Below are 25014 nucleotides of genomic sequence, written 5' to 3'. Positions count from 1 at the left end.
ATTTATTCTAGAGCCGCGACCCCTCTTCAACACCTACACCTACCTTTTCACAATTCAGAACATCCCAACCAAAAAAAAACAAAACCAAAAAAAAACAATCCAAACTGAAATCCAAACCACAAGCTTAAAGCAAAAACAAACAGAAACAACGAAAGAAATGCCACCACCACCCCTCCCACCTCCCTTCCAAACCACCAGCACCAGCACCAGCACCAGCACCCCGCCACCAACCCTCCTAACGCAAGGCGCAGAAGCCCACCTATACAAAACCATCTTCCTATCCCCGTCTACACCGGCGGCACTGAAGATCCGCCCATCAAAACCATACCGCCATCCGATTCTCGACCGGCGGCTTACGCGACAACGCCTGTTACAGGAGGCGCGATGTCTGGCGAAGCTGGTGCGGGAGGGAGTGAGCGTGCCTGCTCTTCTGGGGATAGACTGGGAGAGCGGGAACTGGTTGATGATGGAGTGGATTGAGGGGGTTGTTGTGCGGGTGGTTTTGGAGAGGTGGGAGGTGTATATGAAGCCGGGGGGGGATCTTCGGGATGCATTGGAGGAGGAGAGCCGTGTCCGGGGTCTTATGAGGAGGATTGGGTTCGCTGTTGGTGGGTTGCATCGGGCGGGAGTGATACATGGGGATTTGACCACGAGTAATTTGATGCTGAGGCGGGCGGAGGAGGAGGAGGAGGAGGAGGAGGAGGAAGATGGAAGGAGTCCGTCGATGGAAGGGGAGGTGGTGTTGATTGATTTTGGATTGGCTAGTCAGAGTGTGCAGGATGAGGATCGGGCAGTGGATTTGTATGTGCTTGAGAGGGCCTTTGGGAGTTCACATCCGCGGACGGAGCCATTCTTCGAGGAGCTTCTTAAGGGGTATAGGGAGAGTTATCGGGGAGCTGTATCGGCGTTGAAGAGGCTAGAGGATGTGCGGTTGCGAGGGCGCAAGAGGAGTATGATCGGTTAAAATTCTTTTCTCTCTTTCTAACTATATATATGCTTCTAGACTACTGAAATCTTAAGAGGAAAGACATGCATGCATTATCATTCCTGAAGCGACAAACGCCACGCTTTATCATCACATGCTGGGGTAAGTAGGGATAACATCAACACAAGGAGAGAAAAAAAAAAAAAAAAAAGGAATGGTTCATGAACTTGGCTTGACGCAGTTTCCTACATCCGCTAGGGCAAAGTATCCCTTGTTCTCAACGACCCCTCGGTCCTTGACAACTGCGGTATATTTGACAACCCATTGTGTCTCAATATGACCCTGGATACCGTCATTCGCATCTGGCGAGGAAGCAAGAATGCCAGCGCCCCTCTCGCCCGGCCCGAGGAGCTCGCGCGTTGTGCCAACAGGCAAGATATCATTGCAGTCGTTATGCGTCAACAACTGAATCTTCTCCTGCTTCGCATACAAAATCAAGGACTTGGGCACCACACAGCAATCCTTGAGATTGATCTGATTAACGGAGGGTTTGACCTTGGTGTGCGGGAGCAACCGGGCCAACCGCTCACTCCCGAACTCCGCAACACCGAGCTGCGAAATCATACCCTTCTCTTGCAAACTCTCCAAAGTCCTCCAGGTCTGGATCATACTGTCAAAGTCATCCGAGGGCTGCTCCTCGCTGCCTCCGTCCTCCGAGGACACTTCCTCCTCGCTGTCGTCTTCCGCGTCAAATAAAATCCCAGGAAACGAGACAATCAACAAATCGATAGAGTCTACACGGAGTTCCTTCAACACAAGATCAATCGCCTGCCTGGTATGCGCGCAGCGCCGTGACACGGGGATCCCCGGTAGATAGAATAATTTCACTGTAATGTCGTACTGCGATCGTTCCTCGGCGAGTCCATGTTCCGAGAAATCCACGGCGGGGATGTAGAGCGCATCGTCCTTTTTCTCTGTCCACGAGGCGTAGCGTTCGGGACTGGAGCTGGAGCTGGAGCTTGACCCGGATGTGTCGGGAGATTGGAGTTGTCGTGCGGCGTCGAAATTCGCCCGGAGAGAGTTCACCAGTTCCACATTGGACTTGAAGGTTGTCGGCTGTCGAATGATAGATGGACCGCCGGCGGTCATAATATTCCTGTTTCAGAGCACATCATATTAGCCTCTTGCCTTTGTGCTTACGTTCATTCATTTCGATCGGGGAGGGGGGAAAGGGAAAAGGGTAAGGCTGTGTGGCCCGGGGTGTATAAGCACACGCACGAGGTAGAAAGGATTAATTTCATGGCTGCTGGAGTACAAGACCGGGGTTGATAATGGTGTGATGAGAGAGAGGAAACTCGAGTTGTACCCTATCGATGGCGCAAGGTTGTTGATTGAATACTTCTGGTGGAAAGAATGTTAGCCGGGGGGAGTTTCTCATGGTGGGGGTTTTCGATCTGATGTCAATTGCGTCGATTGCTAAGCAGCCCCGCGGGGAGAAAGAGGGTCTTTGGGATTCTTCTACATACTACACTTTCACCCCTTAATAAGCTCTTTTTTTTTTTTTTGGCTACGTATGTTAGGTATGCATGTAGGATATGCTTAGGATAAAAAAAGATGCTTAATCATAATCGACAGTCGGATCCCAATCAGTAGGCGAATAATCCCCTGTATGCAGGACTTTCATATCCTCCTCCTCCAGCTCGAAATCAAATACTTCTGAATTTTCCTTGATTCGACTCGGCGTGACAGATTTGGGGAGGGGTACAAATCCCTATAGTATAGACACATGTTACTCATCTAGAAGTTAGAAGAAAAAGACTGAAAAAAACGAACCTTCTGTAAACCCCACCTTATCATAATCTGTGCTGGAGACTTGCCATACTTCTTCCCCAACGACGCCAACAACGGCTCCTTCATTCTTGTGCCATGCGCAAGAGGCGAATAGGCTTGGATAACAATATTGCGTTGCTGGAGCCACTGGACAATGTCCGAGTGATCCAGCCAAGGATGCAGCTCATACTGTCCGACGTCAATTGTGCTGCCGTCCTCGCTGGAGTTAATATACTCCTCCAGTTCGTTGAGATGGTGGATTCCGTAGTTCGAGACCCCAATAGATCTAGTCTTGCCTGCTTTCTGTGCTTCAACAAGGGCGCGCCATGAGCCGAGTCGGGCTTGTTTGCCTCCGTAGGGAGCGTGAATGAGGATTCTAAGTAATACACGACATGTTAAATAGGGCGAGGGAGCGAGAGAGGGAAAAAAAAAAAAAAAAAGGATAGCAAACAAATCGAAATACTCCTGTTCTGCTGTTCGCAGACTGGAATCGATGGCCTTTTTGGTGGCATTGTAGCCCATCGACTCGGGTGGGATCTTTGTCGTGAAGAAGATCTCAGCGCGATCTACACCCGAGCTGGCAATAGCTCGCCCACAGGCTTTTTCATTTCGGTACATGATGGCAGAGTCCACCTAGGATTGAGTTAATTCGGGGGTTGAAGCAAGGTCAACAGGGAATGGCATGGCACACATGACGATAGCCTAGACGTAATGCCTCGAGAGTTGGTCGCTCAGTTCTGGAGGCTGGACTGAACCGGTAACACGTTAGCTAACCTGACAGTGATATATATAATATGTATATATAATGGATATTACACTAAGTAGACCTAAACTTGGTCAGCTTGCTTCTTAACTTTCTGTACACCACCGTGGGCTGGATAAGCACTGACCCCATATCCAAGAATCGGGATTTCATAGCCCGAGTTCATTCGATAGGTCGAACTCAGGCTTTTAATCGCCGCCATATTCTCGTTTTTTACAGTGTTGAATTATGTTAAGTGGGTTAAGAGACAGGGAGTCAGAAGTTGTTGAGGAAAGATCATGATCTCCCAGCAGGGCTGGCTGGACTGTGGCCACGGATTGTTAGCGGCCGTTCTTCTCCAACCATTGGAGAATGGCACTATCTTTGCTGAACTCGGCCGATCAAGACATTGATTTTATATTATTCTAGGTATGGATTGAAGCCTCTATGTACTCTCCTAGGTAGTGAAACAAAACGATCATAGAGAATCGAGTTACGAATCGTGTTGACATTACTTGTCATTTGGCTGTTATAAAAATAAACAAGATACATATATACGTATATATATACACACCCAGGCGAAGGTCATGATCACGCGAAGGTACTCCAATGCAAAAAGGCAGGCAAATGACCGGCGGTTCTTTATAAAAGTGAGAAGCCCTACTAGGAGCTTGAGACTCCCGTAACTCCCAAGGGTAACAATAAATTTTGCAAAGAATAGTGATTAGAAATAAGTTATAGCAATAACATAAACTACTCATTGCTAATTGAGTTGAACATAGTTTGCTGGACGGATCAGTCAGTTGTGATAAGCACTTGGTCGATACTTGGAGTCGACGCTTACCTGGGAACTGCCCCTCTCTTCCACTTACGCGACCAGTCCACCACTCGTTTTGGTTATTAGTCCGTTGGATAATCTCGATGACCTCGCCAGCAGAGAAGCTAAGATCACCATGTGCCTGCGCTTCGTAGTCGTACAAAGCTGTCGCCGTCTCGATGGCCGCGCTGAAGCGAGCTGGCTTAGGCTTCGGGGGTGGGGGTGCGGGTTTCTTCGCCGCGGCTGCAGCGAGGGCACTGCCACTTGAGCCTGCAGAGTAAGGAGGCGGGGGGTTTTCGACAACATCGGGATCGCTGGGTTTCGCACCAAACCGACCCTTATTCTCGTTCGCGAGTTTGTCCTTAGCCGCTAGCTTGGAGTTCGTGCGACGGCCGCCAGTAGTCTTGAAGTGGACAATGGTAAGCGCTTCCGCACGCTCGCTGACATCGCCACGCTTAGCTTCGTAGGCCTCCTCGACATCCAGGGTCAGATCGAAGTATCCGATATCGAGACCCTGCATTTTGTCGTGCAATGTATAAAAGACATTCAACTGCATGTAGTAAAAGGACTGGAATAGCGGTCGGATGAATTCCGCCTCAAGAGCAAAGAGCTTGGGTAGCTCGTCCTTGAGAAGATCGTTGTAGCAGTTGTATTCCTGGGTAGCCTGTTCCACATCGCTTTCCGCCCGGTAAAGAGCTTTCTCGTCCTTTAGTGACTTGTCCTTCTTGTCTTGGAGTTTCTTCAGTGTATTCCTGTGCCGGTCATAGTCCAGCTTTTTATGGTCTCGCTTCACGGCAACCTTACGGATCGTCTTGATCACCACCAACAGCTGCTCCGCGGGGCTGACAACCCGGGTTTCGATCATTTCCAGCTCGGGCGAGAGAGATTCCTGCAAATCCCGCACGATCGCTTCGTATTCCTCGCACGCCTTGATTCCTTCCGGATTTCCTTCAATGATATATGAACTTGGGTCGGACGCACGACCAGAAATGGGTTTGTAGAGCTCTGTCATAGCTTTGGAGAATTCGATCTGGTGGTTCAGCATGCCTAGATGTGTGGGTGTGTGCGTTAGCCGGGATGGGCGGGGGGTAAGCGGCGACAATCACCGCAGAAGAAAGACATACCATTAATCGCATCGAAATACTTCTTCGATTCATCGTGCAGCTTCTTAGTCTCCTTCTCGAGTTCCTGAAATCGGCGTTCGGCATCGGTGTAGACCGCATCTTTGGTGTGCTCGCCAATATTAAACTTGGCCTTGAACGTTTGTGGGGCACGGATAATGCTCTTCTGGATGCCCTTCAAACTCATCTCGCACCCTTCACGGACAGCTCGGAGGCGGCGGGATTCTTTAGTGGCGACAGTAGCAGGTGAAGTAAGTATAGAACCACAGAGAAAAGGCGGGATGAGGAGAGAGATTCAAGAGTAACTGAAGGTAAAGTTCGACCGACGGGTGCGGAAAGAGAAAGAAAGGGAGTGAGAAAGAGGGAGCGAAGCGTAAGTGGGGTGGGAGTTGGTGAGGACTTTCTAGAGCTGACGGACTTCCAATGGTTTGCTTTTCAAGTCAAGTCCTGGCGGGAGGTTTGGTTGGTTACCTGTTTGAGGAAAGAAAGAAAAGCACCACTGAATTGTGGCTGAGCTATGACATAAGAGGGAGAAACCTGCTACCAGGTAGGTAAGTAATACTGATGAGGCGGTTAAATGGCTGAGTAGTGGATCGATTACTCAAATAGCACTCCGTCGCAATGATTTATTGATGGTTCTAAAAGAATGTTGATTGATTACGATGATTATCATTCTATAGAAACGAGAGACTGCTTCCTTGCCTTATGGGGTTGGATCAATCGTGGCGCAGGCTCCGGAAGAAACGCCCGATCCGACAGGCATCCTAGAATTTGTTCGTCTCCATAATCTGCATCTGCACTTCGGACTTCCGTGGAATTCTGCTTGAAGGACCCGTTAGGCACCAGGTATTTCTTCCTTCTTCAATGAGGGATTTCCCAAGAACTGTTCTTCAACATTCAACTCTTCTCCACATGCCATCTTTACCTCTATTATATCGAGAGAGATCCTTGACGGGGCACGTGATATATTCCGTGGGTTCAAGACTGTAGAGTCACAGTTGTTTTTCTTATCTTCAAGAGGGCAAATCTCAGGATTTTTATCCCTTTACCAAGAGGATTTCCCCCCACAGTTTCTCCGCCCGATTGCGCGGTTGTTCGGAAGAATGAGGATTCAGCTTCGTTTCTCCTTACTCTATACAGTCAACTCATTGGTTCTTGTATACAAAACATAGACCCAGCCCACTATATTACAATAAAGATCAATAGATTGCAATCTTAATTTCGTCCCGATATTGTAAGTCTTAAGATCATGATTTTCGTGGAGAAACCCCACGGTTCTCTCCAACCCGAGGCCGAAGAAGGTATGACGAAAAGGGAAGAAATCCGTCGGACTATCTGATAAATCCGATCGGGCTTAGTCTCTGGCTCGGCAATGATATAACTGGATCCAAACTTTTTTCCCCCCCTCAGGTTACAGTATCACCCTTGCTGTCATCCTTGTGCTGTTTAGCCATCAAATTCTTATCGATCTTTCATGGTCTAGGTGTGAATTTATCTTCATCATGTCTAGTGTGGCCCCTTCTGCCCTGAGACAGGCATCCCGAGCCTATGCGCGTCGTTTATCGTCAACGCAGCGTCCCTCCCTGTTCTCTCGGAGACTGATTGCCACCCCTAGCTACAGGACTTACGTCTCCGAGACCAAGGTTGGAAATGCTCAGGTCACCATTGACACTGCTATTAAGCAGGAACAGAAGGCTTTTGGGGAGCAGACCGGTGTCTCCCCTAAGAAAGTAGAGCTCCCTGGCGCTGGCATCCCCGGAGATGCGGCGATGAGCCCGGCTGCCGGAATCCTCAAGCAAGCTACAATTATGGACCAAGGGACACGTCCCATCTATCTCGATGCACAGGCCACTACCCCGACCGACCCCCGCGTGCTGGATGCAATGCTTCCGTTCCTTACCGGCATCTACGGCAACCCCCACTCGAGGACTCACGCATACGGTTGGGAATCAGAGAAAGCTGTCGAGCAGGCCCGAGAATATGTCGCCAAGTTGATCGGAGCGGATGCGAAGGAAATCATTTTCACGAGCGGTGCTACAGAGAGTAACAATATGAGCATTAAGGGCGTGGCTAGGTTTTTCGGCCGGTCGGGCAAGAAGAAGCACATCATCACCAGTCAGACAGAGCACAAGTGTGTCCTGGATAGCTGCCGACATCTTCAGGATGAAGGATTCGAGGTCACCTATCTGCCTGTGCAGAGCAATGGTTTGATCCGAATGGAAGACCTTGAAGCAGCCATGCGCCCTGATACCGCTATTGTTAGTATTATGGCTGTGAACAACGAGATCGGTGTCATCCAGCCTCTGGAAGAGATTGGAAAGCTCTGCCGCTCCAAGAAGGTCTTTTTCCACACCGATGCGGCCCAGGCCGTGGGTAAGATTTCGCTTGATGTCAACAAGCTGAACATTGATTTGATGTCCATCTCTGGTCATAAGATTTACGGTCCTAAGGGAATTGGCGCCTGCTATGTCCGCCGTCGACCTAGGGTTCGTCTTGACCCCCTCATCACTGGAGGTGGCCAAGAGAGAGGCTTGCGCAGTGGCACTCTGGCTCCTCATCTGATAGTTGGATTTGGTGAGGCTTGCCGTATTGCTGCTCAAGATATGGAGGTACGTTCAATGTCTTGAATTTCTTTCAATTTTCCCCCCCTTTTCTACCTGTCTCGCCATGATTATGAGCTCAAAGATGAGAGTCGTGGTATATGTAGCTGCACGCTTCGTGCGTGTTACCTGGCTTTTTGACGACCGTAGCAGGGGTAATGAGTGGGCTTTGCCTGGAGACACGTCGCCAGAAAAGAAAAGGGGAAAAAATAGGAAAGCAAAAGGAAATATGCACTTACTGACGGATATGTTAATAGTACGATTCCAAGCACATTTCTCGGCTCTCGAAGCGTTTGACAGATGGACTTCTAGCCATGGAGCATACCACCCTGAATGGAGACCCCGACCGCCACTATCCCGGCTGCGTCAATGTCTCTTTTGCCTACGTGGAAGGCGAGTCCCTTCTGATGGCTCTGAAGGATATTGCGCTTTCGTCCGGTAGCGCCTGTACCTCTGCATCCCTGGAACCCAGCTACGTTCTTCGGGCTCTAGGTAGCAGCGATGAGAGTGCTCATAGTAGTATTCGATTTGGAATTGGCCGATTCACCACAGAGGCCGAAGTTGACTATGTGCTGAAGGCGGTGACAGACCGGGTGCATTTCCTGCGGGAGCTGAGCCCGTTGTGGGAGTTGGTGCAGGAGGGTATTGACCTGAACACTATTGAGTGGAGCCAGCATTAATCGGTGTATGTTGGTGTCATCCCTTCTGTGTGGAAGAAGGAGGAGGAGGAGGAGGAGGAGGAGGAGGAAGAAGGCATGAGTTTGTCTGGCGTAGTCACGTTGGCTGAGTACATTTTGAAGATATCAATGGTTTATGGCGTTGGCATGTTTTTTTAAACTAAAAACCACTTGTAACAACAATTTGAGGTATAATGTACAGAATGAATGTATAAATGATCAATCTTAAGACCTGCTTGCATGTTCCTTGGACTAGGTATCAAAAGTGGAGAGACGGGTTAAATTAAGATGCGCCTCCACATGTCTGTCTTGCTTTCACCGCAGACTTGAATGGGGTGGCGTGGGTGACAGCGAATTCCCCCTAAATCCTCGCTTAACGGATCTTATCGGCCCGAACGTCCAACTTTGCACCCACCGACGCCCCTCCGCCCACCTTCCGGTTCATTCTCTAGCACTCACACTAAATCCCAAGTCGCCCACCCCTCTCGCTTCCACCCAACGCTGCTGCTGGTCTACTGCGTCAAGCTACAAGATCGCAGGGTCGCGATCTACATGGAACTCTACGATGTATGACATCTTTCATGCACTTGACCTTTGCAGTCCCTACTGTCCCCTCCATCCACCCATTTCCTTGCCAACGGCTGCACGGCTATCTCCATGATAACGATGACGATGTCTTCTATGTACAGCACCCCAATAAAACGAGCAAAATCTCGCCTTGCATCCCGTCTTTGCCTTTCTACTTGGCCCACTTGGCCTGCGTGAATGGCTGACAGAGTTCGCAAGTGTTCCGGTGTCCCAGGAAGCTCCAGACTGTCTCTGATGACTATTCCTTTACGGCCCTGAAGGTCACTTATTAATGGCCCTTGGTAACTGGTTAACTAATGCCCGCGAGAAAATTATCAATCATCCGCCAAACAGAGAACAATCCTCTCCGATGTACTTTGGTTCTCCCGCGGCCGTATCGCCTCCGAGAACGGAATGACACAATCACTTGAAAGTCCCTCGTTTCAAGGTCAGTCATATCTCCTGATACTTTCTTTCTTTCTTCTACCTCTTCCGGTTACTCCCAAACCATTCCTTGCCTCTGTTTCTAGAAAACTCTCTTTGCTGTTTCTTCTTCCAACTTCTTCCAGGCCAGGAGTAGGATCCATTCATTGTTCAGATCTCTGAATTAACCAACCTGCTCTTTGCTTTTGCCCCAAAAAAAAAAGAAAGAAATTCTCCGATACTCCTTGCATCGTCCTATCTTGCCATCTTCGATTTTCCCCACTCTCCGTCAATATTGGCATATTTCCACGCATCTCCGGGCTCTTTACTTGTTACTCTTCTCAATCCCTGTTTTTCTTTTCTTTTCTTTTTTTCTTCTTCTAATACTTTCTTCCCCCCTTCTCCTCTGCTCCCTCCCGGAATCAGACAAATCAATCTATTCTCTGACCCGTCTTCTCCCCTCTTTTCAGTCCAAGAATGACTGGCACGAGCTGTGCAAGGCTATTGAATTTCCAACCGGCTTGACCCGACTGCATGCTCGCTAGTTTGTAACCAGCATCGTCACACAGTACCCCCTATTGGAAACCTTTACCTGTCAATGACCTTTGACCTTTTGAGGCCTTGATTGAGCGTCTTATAACGCCAGACTTGAAACCTCTCAAGGTCTGCTGCAAGGAACAGCATTGTATCCCATTTACTGAGGTGCACGTGAGCACCCCTGTACACTTATATACGGTGTTGTCTGCTTTCCAGCTGCATTATCTTTCTTGCATTTCTTTTTCTTCTCTATCGATATCTTGCGTCCTCCCATCATGCTTCCCCCAATTCCAGTTCTAGCCGACTACGGCATCTCACCAGACTCTGGCTTTCTTCCTTCCGAACCACCCCTTGAACAGCTCCCCGACCCCTACTATTCCAAGTGGGAATGGATAGTGTCCAATATTCAACCTCTGTTGTTGAGTAGAAGGATCCGGAAAGTAGTAGATACCATGCCTTTGCTCTCTGCGTCATATCTTCAGACAGAACCCGAGTGGAGGCGGGCATATTCTATACTGGGCTTTATTCTCCATGGTTATGTATGGAGTGGTCCCAAACCAGCCGAGGTATGCCGTGCCTTCTAAGGTATCACCAGATTGTGTACTAATGAAACCAGAGAATCCCACCTCAGTTAACTGTGCCACTGTTGCAAGTGTGCGAGCACCTGGAACTTCCCCCAGTTGCTACTTATGCAGGGCTGGTTTTGTGGAACTTTAGGCCTATCCTGTCTGACGAACCTATGGATGACCTAAATAACCTTGCCTGCATTAACACATTTACTGGATCCTTGGACGAACAATGGTTTTATCTCGTATCAACCGCGATCGAGGCCAGGGGTGGCCCGTCGATCTCGTTGGTGTTACAGGCAATCGCTGCTGCTCGGGTTGGAAACAGCCTGGTAGTCACAGAATGCTTGCAGGCCTTGGCAGAAATTCTGGACGAGGTCGGTACTCTACTGGAGAGGATGTACGAACATAATGATCCTTATGTGTTTTATCACCGTATCCGGCCATATTTGGCGGGTAGCAAAAATATGGCAGATGCAGGGCTGCCAAACGGTCTTCTATACGACGACGGCAAAAGGCCAGAGTACCGCCAGTATGGAGGTGGAAGCAATGCTCAGAGCTCCCTGATTCAGTTTTTTGACATTGCTTTAGGAGTGGAGCACAGACCCACGGGTGAAACCCGCCCTAACGGTGCCTCAGCAGTGACTGAGAAGGAAGGGGTTGCTGCAGCCCCACGGCATGGCTTTATCCAGGAGATGCGGTCATATATGCCCGGACCCCATCGACGGTTCTTGGAACATGTCAGTGCGGTGGCTAATATTCGGGAATATGTGGAAGCTCGCCGCTCAGACAAAGCCCTATGCATTGCGTACGACGCGTGTTTGTCTATGCTACGAGTAATGCGTGACAAACACATTCAAATTGTCTCACGCTACATCATCATCCAGTCTCGTGATGCCCGCGGACTGGCCGCTAGATCGTCCAGCCCCCGGCGACAGGGAGCAGCGACCTTAAACCTGGCCACTGCCCGCCATGGCGAGAAAGCAGACGGCAAGAAACTTCGAGGCACAGGCGGCACCGCGCTGATTCCATTCCTCAAGCAGGCTCGTGACGAGACGGGAGAGCCGGCGATTGATGCGTGGGCACGACGATTGTTGACCAATGGGCCGGCAGAATCAAGTTTCGCGGCATTAAGCAAAGTAGGCGAGCATCCCGATGGCCATCTGGAGGTGGTTGGTCTGTCAGGGACGTGGGCTGCCGACGATAGCGAGGGGGGTATCTGCCACTGGTGAGCACGGAGTAGAAAAGGGAAGAGGAAGATGACCTGCATTTTGAGTTTCCGCAATACCTGAGCGAGATTGACAAATTGATCATCGTCAGTTGACGCAATGGTTCGACTGTTTTTGCATGTACAGATACTATTTACGACTTGATTCTCATAATTATGAAGCGTTCTGTTTTTTACGATGACCATGGCGTACAGAGCAAGTGCTGAGAGGAAAAGAATGGTTGTTTCCAGTTTGCTAGAGGCCAAATTCAACATATCACTATCACTCCGTTGAAATGAGATGACCGATTGTGTTCCCACCTAAGATGCATATTCCAAGCCATAGGCCAACCCCGAAAATGAACAATTGAAAAGAATTGTGTAGTCGATTACGCATGGTGTAACTGGGACGAGATTACCCAGAAACCGTAGCTCTGGTCGCCAACTTTACCCTGGCATGCTTCTCTGCTTTTACAGCGGCTTACACCCCATCTCCTTAGCAGGGTGGTTCTTTCGACGGTGATTGTTTAATTAAAGTAAAATCAAGTTCCGTTTAGAGTTAGAATGGTGCCTGTTGTATCCATGATGATGTATAGAGATAACCTACTAGCCTCAAATCCTCGCTACGCTCGGCTGACGTTGGGACAGAAATTGAGAGTTTCTGACTCCCAAAATGCCCGATTACTGGAAAACTTGATTTTGGGACTATATCTACTGTATTGCTCGCTCATGATCTAGAGTAGGGAGAGTTCTAGATTCTATAAGTAACTAAATCAGGGGAGTTCATCGCACCCTGGCCATGCTCATGGAAGAAAGTCCGGAATGATAGGGCTATTAGTGATTTGGAATACTCTATTTACCAAGAGATTGCTTGTGCAGGCGCGTGCAGCTAACTAACTAGTTTTAGTTATACTCAGGTTATTTTCTTTCCTTTAAAAAATATATCTAGTATTTGAGAATCATGATACATTTACATTTATCAAAGGATTATCATCTCATAACCACAGAAAAATAGAGGCATGTTGATAGATCTAAAACTAGAGGCTTTCTACGACGACTACTCTCTCCTTGCATTAGTAGTAGAGTAGACCTACCAACCCAGCTAGCTACAGAGTACATTGACTAGCTAGCTCATGATAAGACCTCTCATATTCAAGCTTACAAAAGGTACCCCATCTTTGAGAAAGCCAGTTATATGAATGCGCTGTATTTCGTCCGTACGTGTAGATAGATTCCTCTACCAACCCCGAAGAATACTAAATTACTAATACATACAGGAGACGACTCGCGTCCACTCCAAGGAAATAAATTGAATCAGATGGCTAAAATAAGAAGAATTTCAGATATCAAGGGTGCTTTAACTAGTATCATGATATCATGCATGCTACGAGCTATCGTATCCGGTTCGTTGCCGAATATTCTAGCATCAGCTTGCTGGTAGGGAACCTACTTTACCTCTTTTGTTTATGTATAGAATAGAAGAGCCTCGGTTAGGAGAGCATGTGCTGTTCAACAAGCATACTCTACCCCAAGACCAGCTAACCCTGTATTGTAAGCAGCTGGCTACATCCAATAGTTGTACGTACTCTTCTATACAGTGAGTATGATGCTCCTTCTTAGCAAGTATCAGCAACGACACGACTCCACTATCTAGTTTAGCGGGAACAGCGGTGGAGGGAATAGGAATAGCCTCTGTATACGGAGTACCGAGTACCTACAGCTTAACCAAAAGACAGACTGCTGCGGACTATCTCTCTCTCTCTCTCTCTCTCTCTCTGCCGTCCGGTCTGTCCTTGCCTACTACACCAGACATGTAACATATACTCTGTAATGCACCTGCGGTTCCAGTAAGATGCCCCAGGACAGGAAGCACATCAACCTCACTATTACAGGCACAGTAGACAAGGAAAGTCAGATTACATTCCTTGTGGATTCTGTTGTATCGTCGTTGCGAGGAGCCAATGCCGCGATGGATTTTCTCTAAGCAATCATGATCACGTTGATGTTGACGTTGACTTCACTTGCTGTTTTGCTCGCCCTCCGCTCGTCGATCGAACTACTCCGTACTAACTACCTGAGCCCCGTAACTGACTGCGTGAGGCTCATTATTACGAGTCCCGAACACGAGGATGGGATAGAGACATATTATTATATTATCCGGGTTAAAGATCCACTCTGGCATCATGTTTCACTCGGTTCCCGCCTTCCCCCAGCCAGCCAGGCAGGCAGGCAGACAGGCAGCTCTTTTGTAACATGCTAGCTACCTACTCTAGTTAACTAGTTATAGATACATGATTATTCAAAGGACTCCGCGTGGAGTAACTAGTGCCTGCGCCCTTTCAGTTCACAAGGCTGGGTTTAGTTTGTCATTATCAGTTTAGACTGGTTCTCCGATGCTCGTATTCGGTTTGTTGTCGAAGTAAGTATGTACAGAGGAAGAAGAGACAGGTAGGTAGGTAGCTTTGTGAAATAAGGCTTGTCAGAGCTTAATTGGTGTTTTATTATAGCATATGTATTCCTGTACGTATTCCTGGTTTTTTTTTTTTTTTTTTTTTTTTCTATTATTATTGATTATCCACATACGACTCCTGTTCTTTTTCTTTTTTTAATTCTTGCCGTGGCTGTGTCCATTAGCGTGTTTACCACATAGCCCCCCCCCCCCCCCCCCCCTTTTCATCGAAGCCAAAAGCCACGGCTAATGTCAAGGTACATGGCTCTCTCTTCCCGAACAGATGGCATGTTTTGGTTCGTCGTATTTCCTTCCAATGTTGTGTGTATGGCTGCCCGTTCCTGTCCAATATCCCCTACCTGCGGCCTTTTAATACCAATAGCAGTCTTGGTTTTCTCAGGTTGAGTACCCAAGCTTAAGCGTTGGAGCCCGGGAAGTCGCAGTAGAGGGTCAAAACTGATGAGAATGAGCGCCTGATTGTCAGCCTGTAGACCGTCCTGGTTGACAGAGTACACGATGGATCGATCATCAGCCATAGCCTGGATCTGACCGGTTCTTTTGGACGGACAAAGTAGGTGGTTTAACTCCTGTGGCGCACTATCTGGCGGCCAGAGATACATGCCCCGAGGGACAAAGCGTTCTTCACTGTTCTCAACCAGCCGCCCGTCTGCTTCACTAAGTTCGGGTTTAAACAGGAACCCAGCCTGCTCTTCAACACCGTCCTCGTCAATAGGACACTTTCGCTTCCTCGAAACCACACGAAGCCGTATTCGGTCTCGCGGAACCAGATCACCGCCACCACCAGTCCGGCCAGGAAGTGGGTCGTTGACAAGGTCCAGATAGCTCGATGCAGACGGGTTGTATGTGCGGAACTTGGTTCGGGCAAGGATAAAGTCACGCCTAGGCTTGGGTTCGACGCCACCGTCATATTCAGGGTGGTAGTGTCTGCGCAATCTCTTTCGTGGTCGTTCGTAATGGGGTTTGCTGTATTCATCCAAGGTTTTAGTCAACGGCTCGTCTGGTAATGTTGGTGTAAGGTAGTAATCAGACTCTGGTTGTTGCTTGCCAATATCGTGTGGCCCGGGAAGAGGCTGAACATAGTAGGTCCGACAATTCTCACTTCCTCCATCACGCCATTCTCGCCGGCATTCCAGAATCATAAGCTGCCCAGTGGCCTCATCCTCTCTGAGCGAGAGATCAGACCAAGTATCGTTTATTGGTCCTTCCCGATGCTGTCGACGCCAGGTTTGGAATGGCTGCTGGGCAGTCTTTGATATCTTGAGGCTGGGTGGTAAGCACATCCATACATAGTAGGATGTCCAATCCACTTCCTCTTCCTCAAAATCAACCAGTGTCGAGATAGCGTAAAGGTGATCCTTATAGACTTCAAAGCAGACTGTTTGTCCAATTTCATTTCCGGCGAAGTTATCCAGCTCCACCATATTTTGACTGTTAATCGCTCCCGTTCTCAGATCCGCACAGTTGACTTCCCACTGGGTATGTCCATGGGTCCCCACGGTAGAATGTGTGCCATAATAAAGATACGACCGGTTATGTCGCACAAACAGTCGTTCGGTTGAGTCGAGATGCGCTCGCATTCTCAATCGCCCGGACTTTTCATAATTCGATTGGCGCTTAAGATCCACCGCGAGCAACCAAGAGTCACGCGCATCATCCACTTCCACTAAGAAGGCCACTACCCATTCGCTGTAATTCATAAGCGAGACTCGGATTCTTCCAGTATCCAGGTTAGAGTTGCGAAGCGCTTTCCGTATAACTTTCGGGAGATTCAGGACTTGCTCGACGCGACTAGCACCCTGCACATCCAATGCACGAATTTCATCATTATAGATATAGCAGAGTGAGCCACCTGCATAGAGGAAAGAGCTGCCATAGCCCAAAATGACAGCGGAGTAAGGTTCCGCAGTTGCAAAGGATTCCTTAATGTCGTACAACCGTCCAAGGGCTTCACAGTAACCAGTCTTAGCCTGATCAGCCTCCCTTCCTTCCTTAGTATGCAGGAGCTCACTCTAGAGGAAAGGTTATTATTTTCGCTTTAGTTTGGATGGACTCGGGGGGGGGGGGAGCAAAGAATAGAGAGAGAGGACCCGGTGTTACGTACTCTGACCGTGTTCCGTGCCATCGAGTCATTCTTCATCAGCACATTGATGGGTCGATTGACCCGGCTGAGATGGATGTAGTCATGGCAATCTAGTCTGGAGGCCACCTGATAGAAGACATCGTAGGGAATGGAGTCCAGATTCTTGACCATTTCTCCGATAACCAGGACGGCGGACGGTGGGCCTACAACAAACCAGGGACAAAACGGACCGGTGCAGTTTCACGATTACACCAGACATCTGTTCTCCAAAGGCAGAAAACAGGAGTAACAGAAAAAGTGGATGGCGCAGTGAATGAAGATGGCAGCGCAAGGCTTGCAGGACGGGATGTGTGATGAATTGAGAGGGTAGCCAGATCTAGATCAAGGCCCTTAGGGGCAAATACATGGTGAGGGTCGAGAGAGACATCATCATGTAACTTGAGGCATGCTTTAGTACCCGTCTAGATTCTGAGGCTCTGCGATGGTAGGGGGGGAGAGATGAAAGAAGAGCTAAAAGTACCCAGTGGGGAAGAAAGAAAGTAAAATAATTACAGTTCGGTACACGACATTTTTCTTTTAATTTTACCGCAAATCTACGTAGTACAAAGGTCCAAAGGGAAGAAAAAATGAGAGGCGAATTTTATGAGACAATTTTTGCCATTTGAGCCGCATCTCTCACTCACTCCTATGTACCTCTCCGTCCGTAACTATTCGTCAACTAAGGAGTCAACTAGTTACTTGCATCCCACCACTCAGGATTAATTAATTAATGAATCTTCCTTGGAGTTACTCCGTATAAAGAATCGATTTCTCTTGCCTACGAGTCCTACTCTGTACAAGGAGGCTGACATTTTTGTGGCCAATGCTGTATATTATTCTTCCTGTAGGATCTCGACACTACATTAGGATTAGTTTCCTCCCTGCAGTTATTTTCCTTGTCTTTATCCTTTTTTTTTCCCTCCCTGATCCGCCTCTTCCGCGCTCATCATCTGCTCTCAAATTCAATCCTGAAAATCTCACTTCCTCAATTCCCCTATCAAGAGAAATTCCCCTCTAAACTCATTGTGTACACGGACACATACCTCCTGGTCTTGTGATAATACCGCTGACCGTGTAAGATCGCCACGTTCAGCGGACAATGAATGTATGATTCTCTGCCACAATGTGAGGCAGTGCTGACAAGGCTGAACACAACCTTAGTAAGGCACTATAACATAAACTGCCTTGGTCTCATGATACACGCATGTCGAATTCCTGGCCCATTGACGGAGTATATCACGCTTTAGCTCGGACTCACTTCTGCCCCTCATCCCCCAGAGATGGCCCGGGAGACCAAGGAGCCCCAATTCTCCTCCCCGGGAGAGCAAGATACGGATATCCACAGCCTTTCCCTGCCTTGTTTATTACCTTTCGCGGGGTAGTCCTCAATTTGAAGAAACGCTGCGAGATGCTCCCGTACAAACAGAGACCAGTTCTCAACACCAAAAGCAAATAAAACACATACTATAGTAACGTCTCAGCAGTGGGATGGAAATGGTAATTTCTTGTGTGCAGAAGGCATTTTTTCCGTCCACGGCTTCCCGCAGTTCAACGAGCTGCAAACTGACCAACCAAGCCGATACCTCCTGGCTCAAAGCAAGGCTATTATTCCCCATTGTTTGCTACATCATCCTCATTAGATGCAATGCAAAGTCTGGAACCAGAGGCTGGCAGGTGAGTCAATTGCTCTAATTCAAGGCGAGCAAAACGAGAGAGCCTGGCCGGAATCGGGTAGCTTAAGAGGGGAGTACGGAGTAGATTGCACCGGATCTATGAGGCTGTCCCACACTATACAGATATCTTCGAATCCTTCGGGGAAACTACAACGTCACCCCCGTGATGTTGAAGACCAAATCAAATGTACTAATCATCCAACCAAAAAAACCCTTAAGACTGGAGATGACATATGAGCCGCAGTACGTGGCCGAAGTTACTATCATATGGTAGACATAGACCGTATCTGAGTAGAGGAAAAACAAAGAACTACATGTGGCTGAATTGTGTTTTAGAATCAGAATAAGTCCCTCCGCCAGTCAATCTGCTGGCTTCAGTCAAGTGACCTTAGTTGTGAATCCACTATTAACTATTACCTAGGTAGTATACGCCATAGTCCCTTAATCAGTTGACCTGTTTTATTCACCACAATATCTCATCTACTAGTACGGAGTACTACTACTAAGTACTAGGTGTAATACCAGGTACTGTAGGTATTCGTCGTACAGTACCTGAGTTAGTTGCTTGCTAATAATTGGTCTAGTATACATGCATATACCACAGAGTACCTAACCTACAGTACCTGGTAAGGCAGGAATGTTCTCTGGACTTCGTTGAGCCCCAGCCTAACACAGCCCAATCAAAGCTGGGGGAGTATACGCACGGTTGAAATCTAGTTTTTGGTTCCTGGGGGGACGCTTTGAGCGACGATGTTTTCGGCGATGTACCTAGATGGGGACTCGAGGCGTTTTGTAGAGAAGCTTTGGCCCCTTCTCCACCCAGGGCCAATACTCTTGTGCGGGCCCATGGTAGAGGCAGGGGAAAGTGTTGTATACCGGAACTGGGGGTAGGTCCCATCATATGGCTCGATATCTCCCGGGGGGGGGGGGGGGGGGGGGGGGGGGGGCTGCTTGATGGTGAGAATCACCCGGGTGAGGGAAAGAGCTGTTTTAATGTTCTTTATGAGGATAGGGTTGACCCACGAAATGTATGCGAAAACCTATGAGAAGGGAAAGCAAATAAAGGGAAGTACCTAGGTAGTCTTCAGTTATAGCAGCTTTCTTTTGTTGCAAATCCAAAACATGAGATGAGACATTGGTGAATGGAGGGAGAAGTCTTGATGCTATAGCGGCTCGTTATAGATGCAGCATCTGTACAAGAATAAAGTTGTTGAAAACTACATAAAAAGAGGGGTATTACCTTGTATTAAAAGGAAATTTCGTTCCTGGATTCTAAAATTATTATGATAGTTAGTCTACATCTCTTATAAACAGCATTTTTTCCGAACCATCTCTGGTACGTGTCTTTCCTCAATAGAGGAGGGTCGAAGTGCGCTGAACGTTTTTCTGGTACCTTTCTTTGGCCTTGATGATTAGCCCACGCCAGTATAGTTACAGATATTATGTTCTGAGTAAGGGGGAATCCTATCTAGTCTAAACTAGATATGTCCTAGACACCCCACTCCCGTCTCGACAGACTGCGAAGTTTATAGTATTAGGTAGCTGAGGTATAAACTCGAACTGGACCTGGCCAAGTATGGGGTTGTGTTAGAGGGCCCAGATAGTCGGTATATCAGAGCGTCTGCAATTATGAGTGACAGTCCCCGCTCATTTTATGATTAATATCTCTTGGTTTTCCTTCTTTTCTTCTCAAGTGCGAAATATGACGAGAAGGATGACTGCCAAATACCTTGTCTTAAATTGACTCTACATAACAGCTGGTACAGATATCGAGACTGTAATCAAGTTTACTGTTTTTCCTTAAGCATAGAGCATACCTAAGGATAATCCTGTTTCGATCCGAATCTGCCGAAAATTCTCACTATTTCATTAAAAACAAAAGGAATGACATCATCGAATCTCTTATTCAATTAGAGAAGTAGTTTACCTGACCATAAATTCGGCACGCATCCCCTCAGCCCTAGTGGCAATAATGACTGAGTCACTCAGGGCACTGGAAATCGACAGAACGGGCAAAACCACGTGAAAAGAGTGCATAAGCTTTAGACTTTACTGGATCAAGTTAAATTTGAGGAATGATAACTTATAAAAAACTGGTCTATTGGTTGTTAGCAAATTCTTAGCGTAAGCAGTCCCACGAGGCAACGAACCGTTAACGCAGTGTTCCTCTATCACTTTCCCCTGGACTGTACCGTAATAAAGGGAAGTTTATAATTCCATGGAGTAGAAACCTAATCCACGGTGAACTTTCACCTCCAAGGGAAGGAGAGGAGGGGACTCAGAAGTAGTTTTCGTGTGCATGGAGCTTTTCAGATCAGGCGGACAAGGTCTAAGCACTTCGGACTAAGTCCTACCATGTATAGAGTATAGACCCCGAGTGACTAGTTGGGGTTCAATTTGATCTTCCGGACTCGCCGATGCATCTTATCCTTGCATCTCCGCCATGCTGAAATGCGATCATGACGAGAAGAAGATCATCTACCAAAAGCAACGATATCCACCAGGGCGTCATTCATGGCCCCGAGTCCTGACGGAAAACAGTCTGCTCTATGCATGATAGTAGCCCGACCCGCCCGCTACCGAGGGACAGCGAATCCCAGGGCCTCTCGTGTAGGCATCAGCCAGCCCCGTACCAGCGAGAGCCGCGCAATTAAAGTAGTTAATTGTCCCTTGTTCTCCTCTTCTCTTCTTCCCCTCATCATCTTTTTTTTTTTTGGAGTCAAGTCTCACGTTGCTGGTGTTGTGTGTGTTTCTGTGTGAGTTTCTTACTGTGTGAGTGACTTCTCCACTCCAAAGTACTCTCACTAACAATCAAACTAAACCATAAGCATCATATCATCAACACCAACACCACTACTCCAGTTGCGAATTACACCGCCCCTGGATCAATTCCCCGCTTGTCCTTTTTGAACGCACAATATATAAACCGCTTTTCTATCTGCCCATCAACCGTTTATAATTTCTTTCGCAGCGAAAGATAATTGATGTACTACCACCATCCCCCTCCTCCAGGTCCTCCGTTGCCTGTTCGTCCCTCGAGTTGGTCTGGCCAACCCGGGTGGGCGCCTCCTCCGCCGTCTTACAGGTGCTTTGATCCTCTCATCGGCTCTCATTCAGCATATTGCATCGACTAACCTTCTCACAGTCCTCAATATCCTCATCAGTATCCTCCCCATCCTCCTCATCCACCACCAGGAAGTTATCCTGCACCAGGACCCAGGCCGTACTATCCTCCTTCTGGATATCACCCCCCTCCTACCCCACCACAACGTCCCCAGACGTCCTCCCCTTACACACAAGCTTATCCAAGTAAGACCTAATAATATCTTCGATTGCGTCGTCTTGTCAACTGACCTGAAAAACAGATGCTCCGCCCACAGGGGGTGCAAATTTCCCACCCCGTCCCCCGGAGGGCGCCCAGCAGTTCGGCCATGGAGCGCCATCGAGCTATCGGTTCCAATATTCGACGTGTACCGGTCGACGAAAAGCACTCTTAATCGGAATTAACTATTTTGGACAACCAAACCAACTCCATGGATGTATCAACGATGTGACCAATATGTCCACCTTTCTCCATAATCGCCATGGGTACCGCCGCGAAGACATGGTCATCCTCACTGATGACCAAAAGAACCCGATGAGTATTCCCACCAAGGCTAATATTCTTCGAGCCATGCAGTGGCTTGTCAAGGACGCGCAACCAAACGATTCTCTATTTATTCATTTCTCCGGTACGAACTTCAGTGGCAATCTTCTTTGAATGCTCGAATAACGATTTTGGCAGGTCACGGTGGCCGTACCCCGGATCTTGATGGTGATGAAGACGATGGTGAGCTTCCTCGGATTGTAATTGCGAACTAGTACGAGACTGACCATCCCCTAGGCTTTGACGATGTAATTTACCCCGTGGATTACCGGACAGTTGGACATATCGTAGATGACCAGATGCACGACATCATGTATGCGCTATTTCCCAATAAATGATTAATATTTAGCATTCTGACCTCGAATAGGGTTCGACCCTTGCGCCCTGGTGTGCGTTTGACCGCAATCTTCGACTCCTGCCATTCAGGAACCGCATTAGATCTCCCATATGTGTATTCTACGCAGGTTCGCGCTCGGCCCGCATCCGAGACCCCGGGACACTGCTGATCGGATATAGGGTACTCTGAAAGAGCCAAATCTTGCCAAGGAAGCAGCCCAAGACCTTTTTAGCGCCATGCTATCATATGGAAGAGGAGACCTTAGTGGCATGGCTCAAACCGCGATCGGATTATTCAAGAAGGCTGCAATTGGCGATTCTGCACGCCAGCGAACCGTGCGAACCAAGACCTCCCCGGCGGATGTAATCATGTTCTCGGGTTCGAAGGATACTCAGACATCGTGCGTATCTCAGCTGGTTCGGAATGTGCGCGTCGTCACTAACTAGCCTATCACAGAGCCGATACGTTCCAGGATGGAGAAGCGCGGGGGGCGTTGAGCTGGGCGTTTATCAAATGCCTCCAGCGATCTCCGAACCTGAGCTACGTGCAGCTGCTGAATGTGATTCGTTCAGAATTAGATGGAAAGTATACACAGAAGCCGCAACTAAGTTGCAGTCATCCTCTAGGTGAGTTCTGCTTGAGTCATTATTCGCGCACCTGCTAATGGTTTTAGATACCAACCTACTATTTGTGATGTGATCGTATTTCACATGTGACAGAAGAAGAACGCGTATCTTGTGGGATTTTGTCGTCGCTCGAGCCTCTACCATGGATGTGAAAGCCCGTGTTGAAGCTGAACCACAGGACAGTGCAGAGGAGGCTCGGGCAACCTTCTGGTTAATCCCGATTCGAATTTTTTTTTAAGGAGCCAAACACAGTGCTTGCAAGTTTCCGTATGGTGTCAGGTTTACCTACCATCAGACACACCCCAATAAAGTTGGGAGATATACTCTCAAAATACCAACCGAAAGTAACTTTTTTAACGGCAAAGTTGTGACAGCAAATGCACACTGGACGCCTTGTTGACAGAAACGGATGGCTGAAAACTATGTTTACCCGGAGAGTGTCAGGCAACCATATCCAGACCAGTGATGGATGTTATCTTTGTGCCTATTACTCTCCGTCTCTCTCTAGTTAGTTGGATTCTTTTGGGGGGGGGAGAGCGGGGGATTGATAAATGCTGAATCTGTGATTGGCCTTGTCCAGAAATAAATAGATTCCTCCCTTGGTAGAGACAGTATTGTAGATGTCTTGATGCCAATCTGAAACTTGTGCCCAGCCATCTGGTGATCATACATACCAAGGTACCATAATTAGAACCGTCTGCGTGGAAGCCGTACGTAGGTAGGTAGGACTAGTAGTCCGTGCAGTACACAGAGCAACCACCACCATACATACCGTACGCATTTATTTAGCTTGTTGGGGTTTCGGGTACTCCATACTCCTCCGGATGGAGACAACATCGCACGACGCAGAGAGAGAGCAGTCAGTCACTCAGCCACACCCCCTAACAAAACACGCATGATCGGCGATAAAAGCACCAAAATACATCGGGCATCATTAAGATTTTTTTTTTAAGGTTCTGGAAATATTTCTGCAAGTTGAATTCTTGGTTATCCCCTGTACCTAATTACGAGAAGATGAGATGGATATTTCCAGGGACGGAAACACGGAGTACTAGTAGTAGTGACCCGAAGCCCTCCGCACGCTCCAGGAAGAGTCACCCACTAACAATTAGTACTAACTAACAGTCACTAGGCTACACTGCCGTGATCCGGATGAATCAAAGCCAATGATCATGCAATTCTCAACACACATGTCGCATACGGACTTGGGAATCATTTGAAGAACTCCACTGATACTCTCTGGTGGCTTTACAATGGTAAGTAATGCTCTGTACATACCTACCTAGTACCTCCGTACTCACTCCTTACTTCCTCCAGAGAGCACCAATGCAAACCAAATGGGAAATTTATTCCTTCCAGCGGATGAGATGATAATTATATATTTATATCAGTGGGGGCCACTTGCGACGGTTCCCGCTTAGCGGCAGTGTTAATTGTGTTTCACCTTGCAGGCAATGAGCAAAAGTGGCTGCTCTGGTTCACTCTGGCTGGTCCACTATCCACGCCATGCCACTGAATTTTTTCTTTCTTTCTGGCTTCCATTCTTTTTTTTTTGGTACATGGGTGACAGGATGGATGGACTGGGTCGGGGATATTATTATTATTATCTTCGAGATGTACAGGACAGGAAGGAGATCTCATCATTTTCGTCTGAGAAGATGCTCAGATTCTTGCTTACCTCCGTTGGTTCCGCTACGCTGAGAGGTCCACAGGCATCGGATCCGCGGTTCATGGCTTCATACCTGAAGCATCTCCTCCTCTACCGGTGAATTATCATCCGTAGATTATTATTAGCTGTGGGATGACATGCAGAGATTGGATTGAGGTAGGCCTGGGTATCTATCTTCTTATACTCCGAATCCCAACCTCACGGTTTGGTGGGTTGATGTCTTCCAGAGCCACGTCATCTAGTAGTGACAGTCGTCATGAACGCGAGTTTCACTCTTAATCAGTCAGAGACGTAGTAGTGGTTTGTCTATATGGAGGGTTGGAGACCAAACCCCAACCACCATGGAGGATGGAAATTGATTTTGTTCAGAGGACAAAACAGCCTCACGAGGCAGTAGAAAGAAAATTACTGGACCGAAAGGCTATAGTAGCATTTACCAAAGTAAAGTATCAATACATACGC

General features: G+C 48.0%; 9 protein-coding genes across 9 annotated transcripts; 5 read left to right on the top strand and 4 right to left on the bottom strand.

Moving 5' to 3' along the window:
- The first annotated feature begins 22 nt into the window (after nucleotides 1-22).
- On the top strand, nucleotides 23-1042 carry bud32 (serine/threonine protein kinase BUD32). Its single transcript, XM_040895293.1, has one exon. It carries the CDS (start codon nucleotides 158-160, stop codon nucleotides 962-964), a length of 807 nt encoding a protein of 268 aa, XP_040752933.1. The 5' UTR covers nucleotides 23-157; the 3' UTR covers nucleotides 965-1042.
- A 78-nt stretch (nucleotides 1043-1120) lies between these two features.
- P175DRAFT_0500434 (putative gamma-cysteine synthetase regulatory subunit) lies at nucleotides 1121-2316 on the bottom strand. The gene is made up of 3 exons (XM_040896957.1): nucleotides 2203-2316; nucleotides 2146-2148; nucleotides 1121-2081 (listed from the first exon to the last, which is right to left on the bottom strand). The coding sequence occupies exon 3, from the start codon at nucleotides 2072-2074 to the stop codon at nucleotides 1145-1147; it is 930 nt and encodes a 309-aa protein (XP_040752932.1). The 5' UTR covers nucleotides 2075-2081; nucleotides 2146-2148; nucleotides 2203-2316; the 3' UTR covers nucleotides 1121-1144.
- A 153-nt stretch (nucleotides 2317-2469) lies between these two features.
- On the bottom strand, nucleotides 2470-3769 carry P175DRAFT_0500433 (aldo/keto reductase family protein). Its single transcript, XM_040896956.1, has 6 exons — nucleotides 3646-3769; nucleotides 3572-3582; nucleotides 3447-3504; nucleotides 3207-3388; nucleotides 2759-3131; nucleotides 2470-2696 (listed from the first exon to the last, which is right to left on the bottom strand). The coding sequence occupies exons 1-6, from the start codon at nucleotides 3718-3720 to the stop codon at nucleotides 2544-2546; spliced, it is 852 nt and encodes a 283-aa protein (XP_040752931.1). The 5' UTR covers nucleotides 3721-3769; the 3' UTR covers nucleotides 2470-2543.
- Nucleotides 3770-3989: 220 nt separating this feature from the next.
- P175DRAFT_0515660 (amphiphysin) lies at nucleotides 3990-5622 on the bottom strand (the record flags this gene model as incomplete). The annotated part of the gene is made up of 3 exons (XM_040898870.1): nucleotides 3990-4283; nucleotides 4342-5361; nucleotides 5439-5622. The coding sequence occupies 3 exons, from the start codon at nucleotides 5620-5622 to the stop codon at nucleotides 4261-4263; spliced, it is 1227 nt and encodes a 408-aa protein (XP_040752930.1). The 3' UTR covers nucleotides 3990-4260.
- A 1315-nt stretch (nucleotides 5623-6937) lies between these two features.
- Nucleotides 6938-8715, top strand: P175DRAFT_0492196 (IscS subfamily cysteine desulfurase; the record flags this gene model as incomplete). Its single annotated transcript, XM_040895877.1, has 2 exons — nucleotides 6938-8044; nucleotides 8293-8715. The coding sequence occupies 2 exons, from the start codon at nucleotides 6938-6940 to the stop codon at nucleotides 8713-8715; spliced, it is 1530 nt and encodes a 509-aa protein (XP_040752929.1).
- A 1799-nt stretch (nucleotides 8716-10514) lies between these two features.
- Nucleotides 10515-12037, top strand: P175DRAFT_0508497 (indoleamine 2,3-dioxygenase; the record flags this gene model as incomplete). Its single annotated transcript, XM_040898354.1, has 2 exons — nucleotides 10515-10805; nucleotides 10856-12037. 2 exons carry the CDS (start codon nucleotides 10515-10517, stop codon nucleotides 12035-12037), a joined length of 1473 nt encoding a protein of 490 aa, XP_040752928.1.
- A 2648-nt stretch (nucleotides 12038-14685) lies between these two features.
- On the bottom strand, nucleotides 14686-16733 carry fbx15 (F-box domain protein; the record flags this gene model as incomplete). The annotated part of the gene is made up of 3 exons (XM_040893724.1): nucleotides 14686-15837; nucleotides 16024-16491; nucleotides 16584-16733. 3 exons carry the CDS (start codon nucleotides 16731-16733, stop codon nucleotides 14686-14688), a joined length of 1770 nt encoding a protein of 589 aa, XP_040752927.1.
- Nucleotides 16734-20788: 4055 nt separating this feature from the next.
- On the top strand, nucleotides 20789-21771 carry P175DRAFT_0531048 (uncharacterized protein; the record flags this gene model as incomplete). Its single annotated transcript, XM_040899837.1, has 3 exons — nucleotides 20789-20884; nucleotides 21287-21583; nucleotides 21640-21771. 3 exons carry the CDS (start codon nucleotides 20789-20791, stop codon nucleotides 21769-21771), a joined length of 525 nt encoding a protein of 174 aa, XP_040752926.1.
- A 342-nt stretch (nucleotides 21772-22113) lies between these two features.
- On the top strand, nucleotides 22114-23140 carry P175DRAFT_0189441 (uncharacterized protein). The gene is made up of 5 exons (XM_040892537.1): nucleotides 22114-22233; nucleotides 22288-22384; nucleotides 22437-22657; nucleotides 22714-22883; nucleotides 22931-23140. Exons 1-5 carry the CDS (start codon nucleotides 22220-22222, stop codon nucleotides 22954-22956), a joined length of 528 nt encoding a protein of 175 aa, XP_040752925.1. The 5' UTR covers nucleotides 22114-22219; the 3' UTR covers nucleotides 22957-23140.
- The last annotated feature ends 1874 nt before the right edge of the window (nucleotides 23141-25014 follow it).

This window comes from Aspergillus ochraceoroseus, assembly GCF_002846915.1.
Source record: "Aspergillus ochraceoroseus IBT 24754 chromosome Unknown P175scaffold_3, whole genome shotgun sequence".
Taxonomy (NCBI): domain Eukaryota; kingdom Fungi; phylum Ascomycota; class Eurotiomycetes; order Eurotiales; family Aspergillaceae; genus Aspergillus; species Aspergillus ochraceoroseus.
The sequence above is the reverse complement of the archived record's forward strand: the minus strand, read 5'-3'. Positions and strand labels throughout refer to the sequence as shown.

Coding starts and splice junctions, on each gene's coding strand:
- bud32 (XM_040895293.1), top strand. CDS start 158: ATGCCACCACCACCCCTCCCACCTCCCTTCCAAACCACCAGCACCAGC.
- P175DRAFT_0500434 (XM_040896957.1), bottom strand. CDS start 2,074: ATGACCGCCGGCGGTCCATCTATCATTCGACAGCCGACAACCTTCAAG.
- P175DRAFT_0500433 (XM_040896956.1), bottom strand. CDS start 3,720: ATGGCGGCGATTAAAAGCCTGAGTTCGACCTATCGAATGAACTCGGGC. Junction 3,389..3,446: donor TACGTCTAGGCTATCGTCAT/GTGTGCCATGCC, acceptor ACTCAATCCTAG/GTGGACTCTGCCATCATGTA. Junction 2,697..2,758: donor TAAGGTGGGGTTTACAGAAG/GTTCGTTTTTTT, acceptor TCTATACTATAG/GGATTTGTACCCCTCCCCAA.
- P175DRAFT_0189441 (XM_040892537.1), top strand. Junction 22,658..22,713: donor TCGAAGGATACTCAGACATC/GTGCGTATCTCA, acceptor AGCCTATCACAG/AGCCGATACGTTCCAGGATG. Junction 22,884..22,930: donor AAGTTGCAGTCATCCTCTAG/GTGAGTTCTGCT, acceptor TAATGGTTTTAG/ATACCAACCTACTATTTGTG.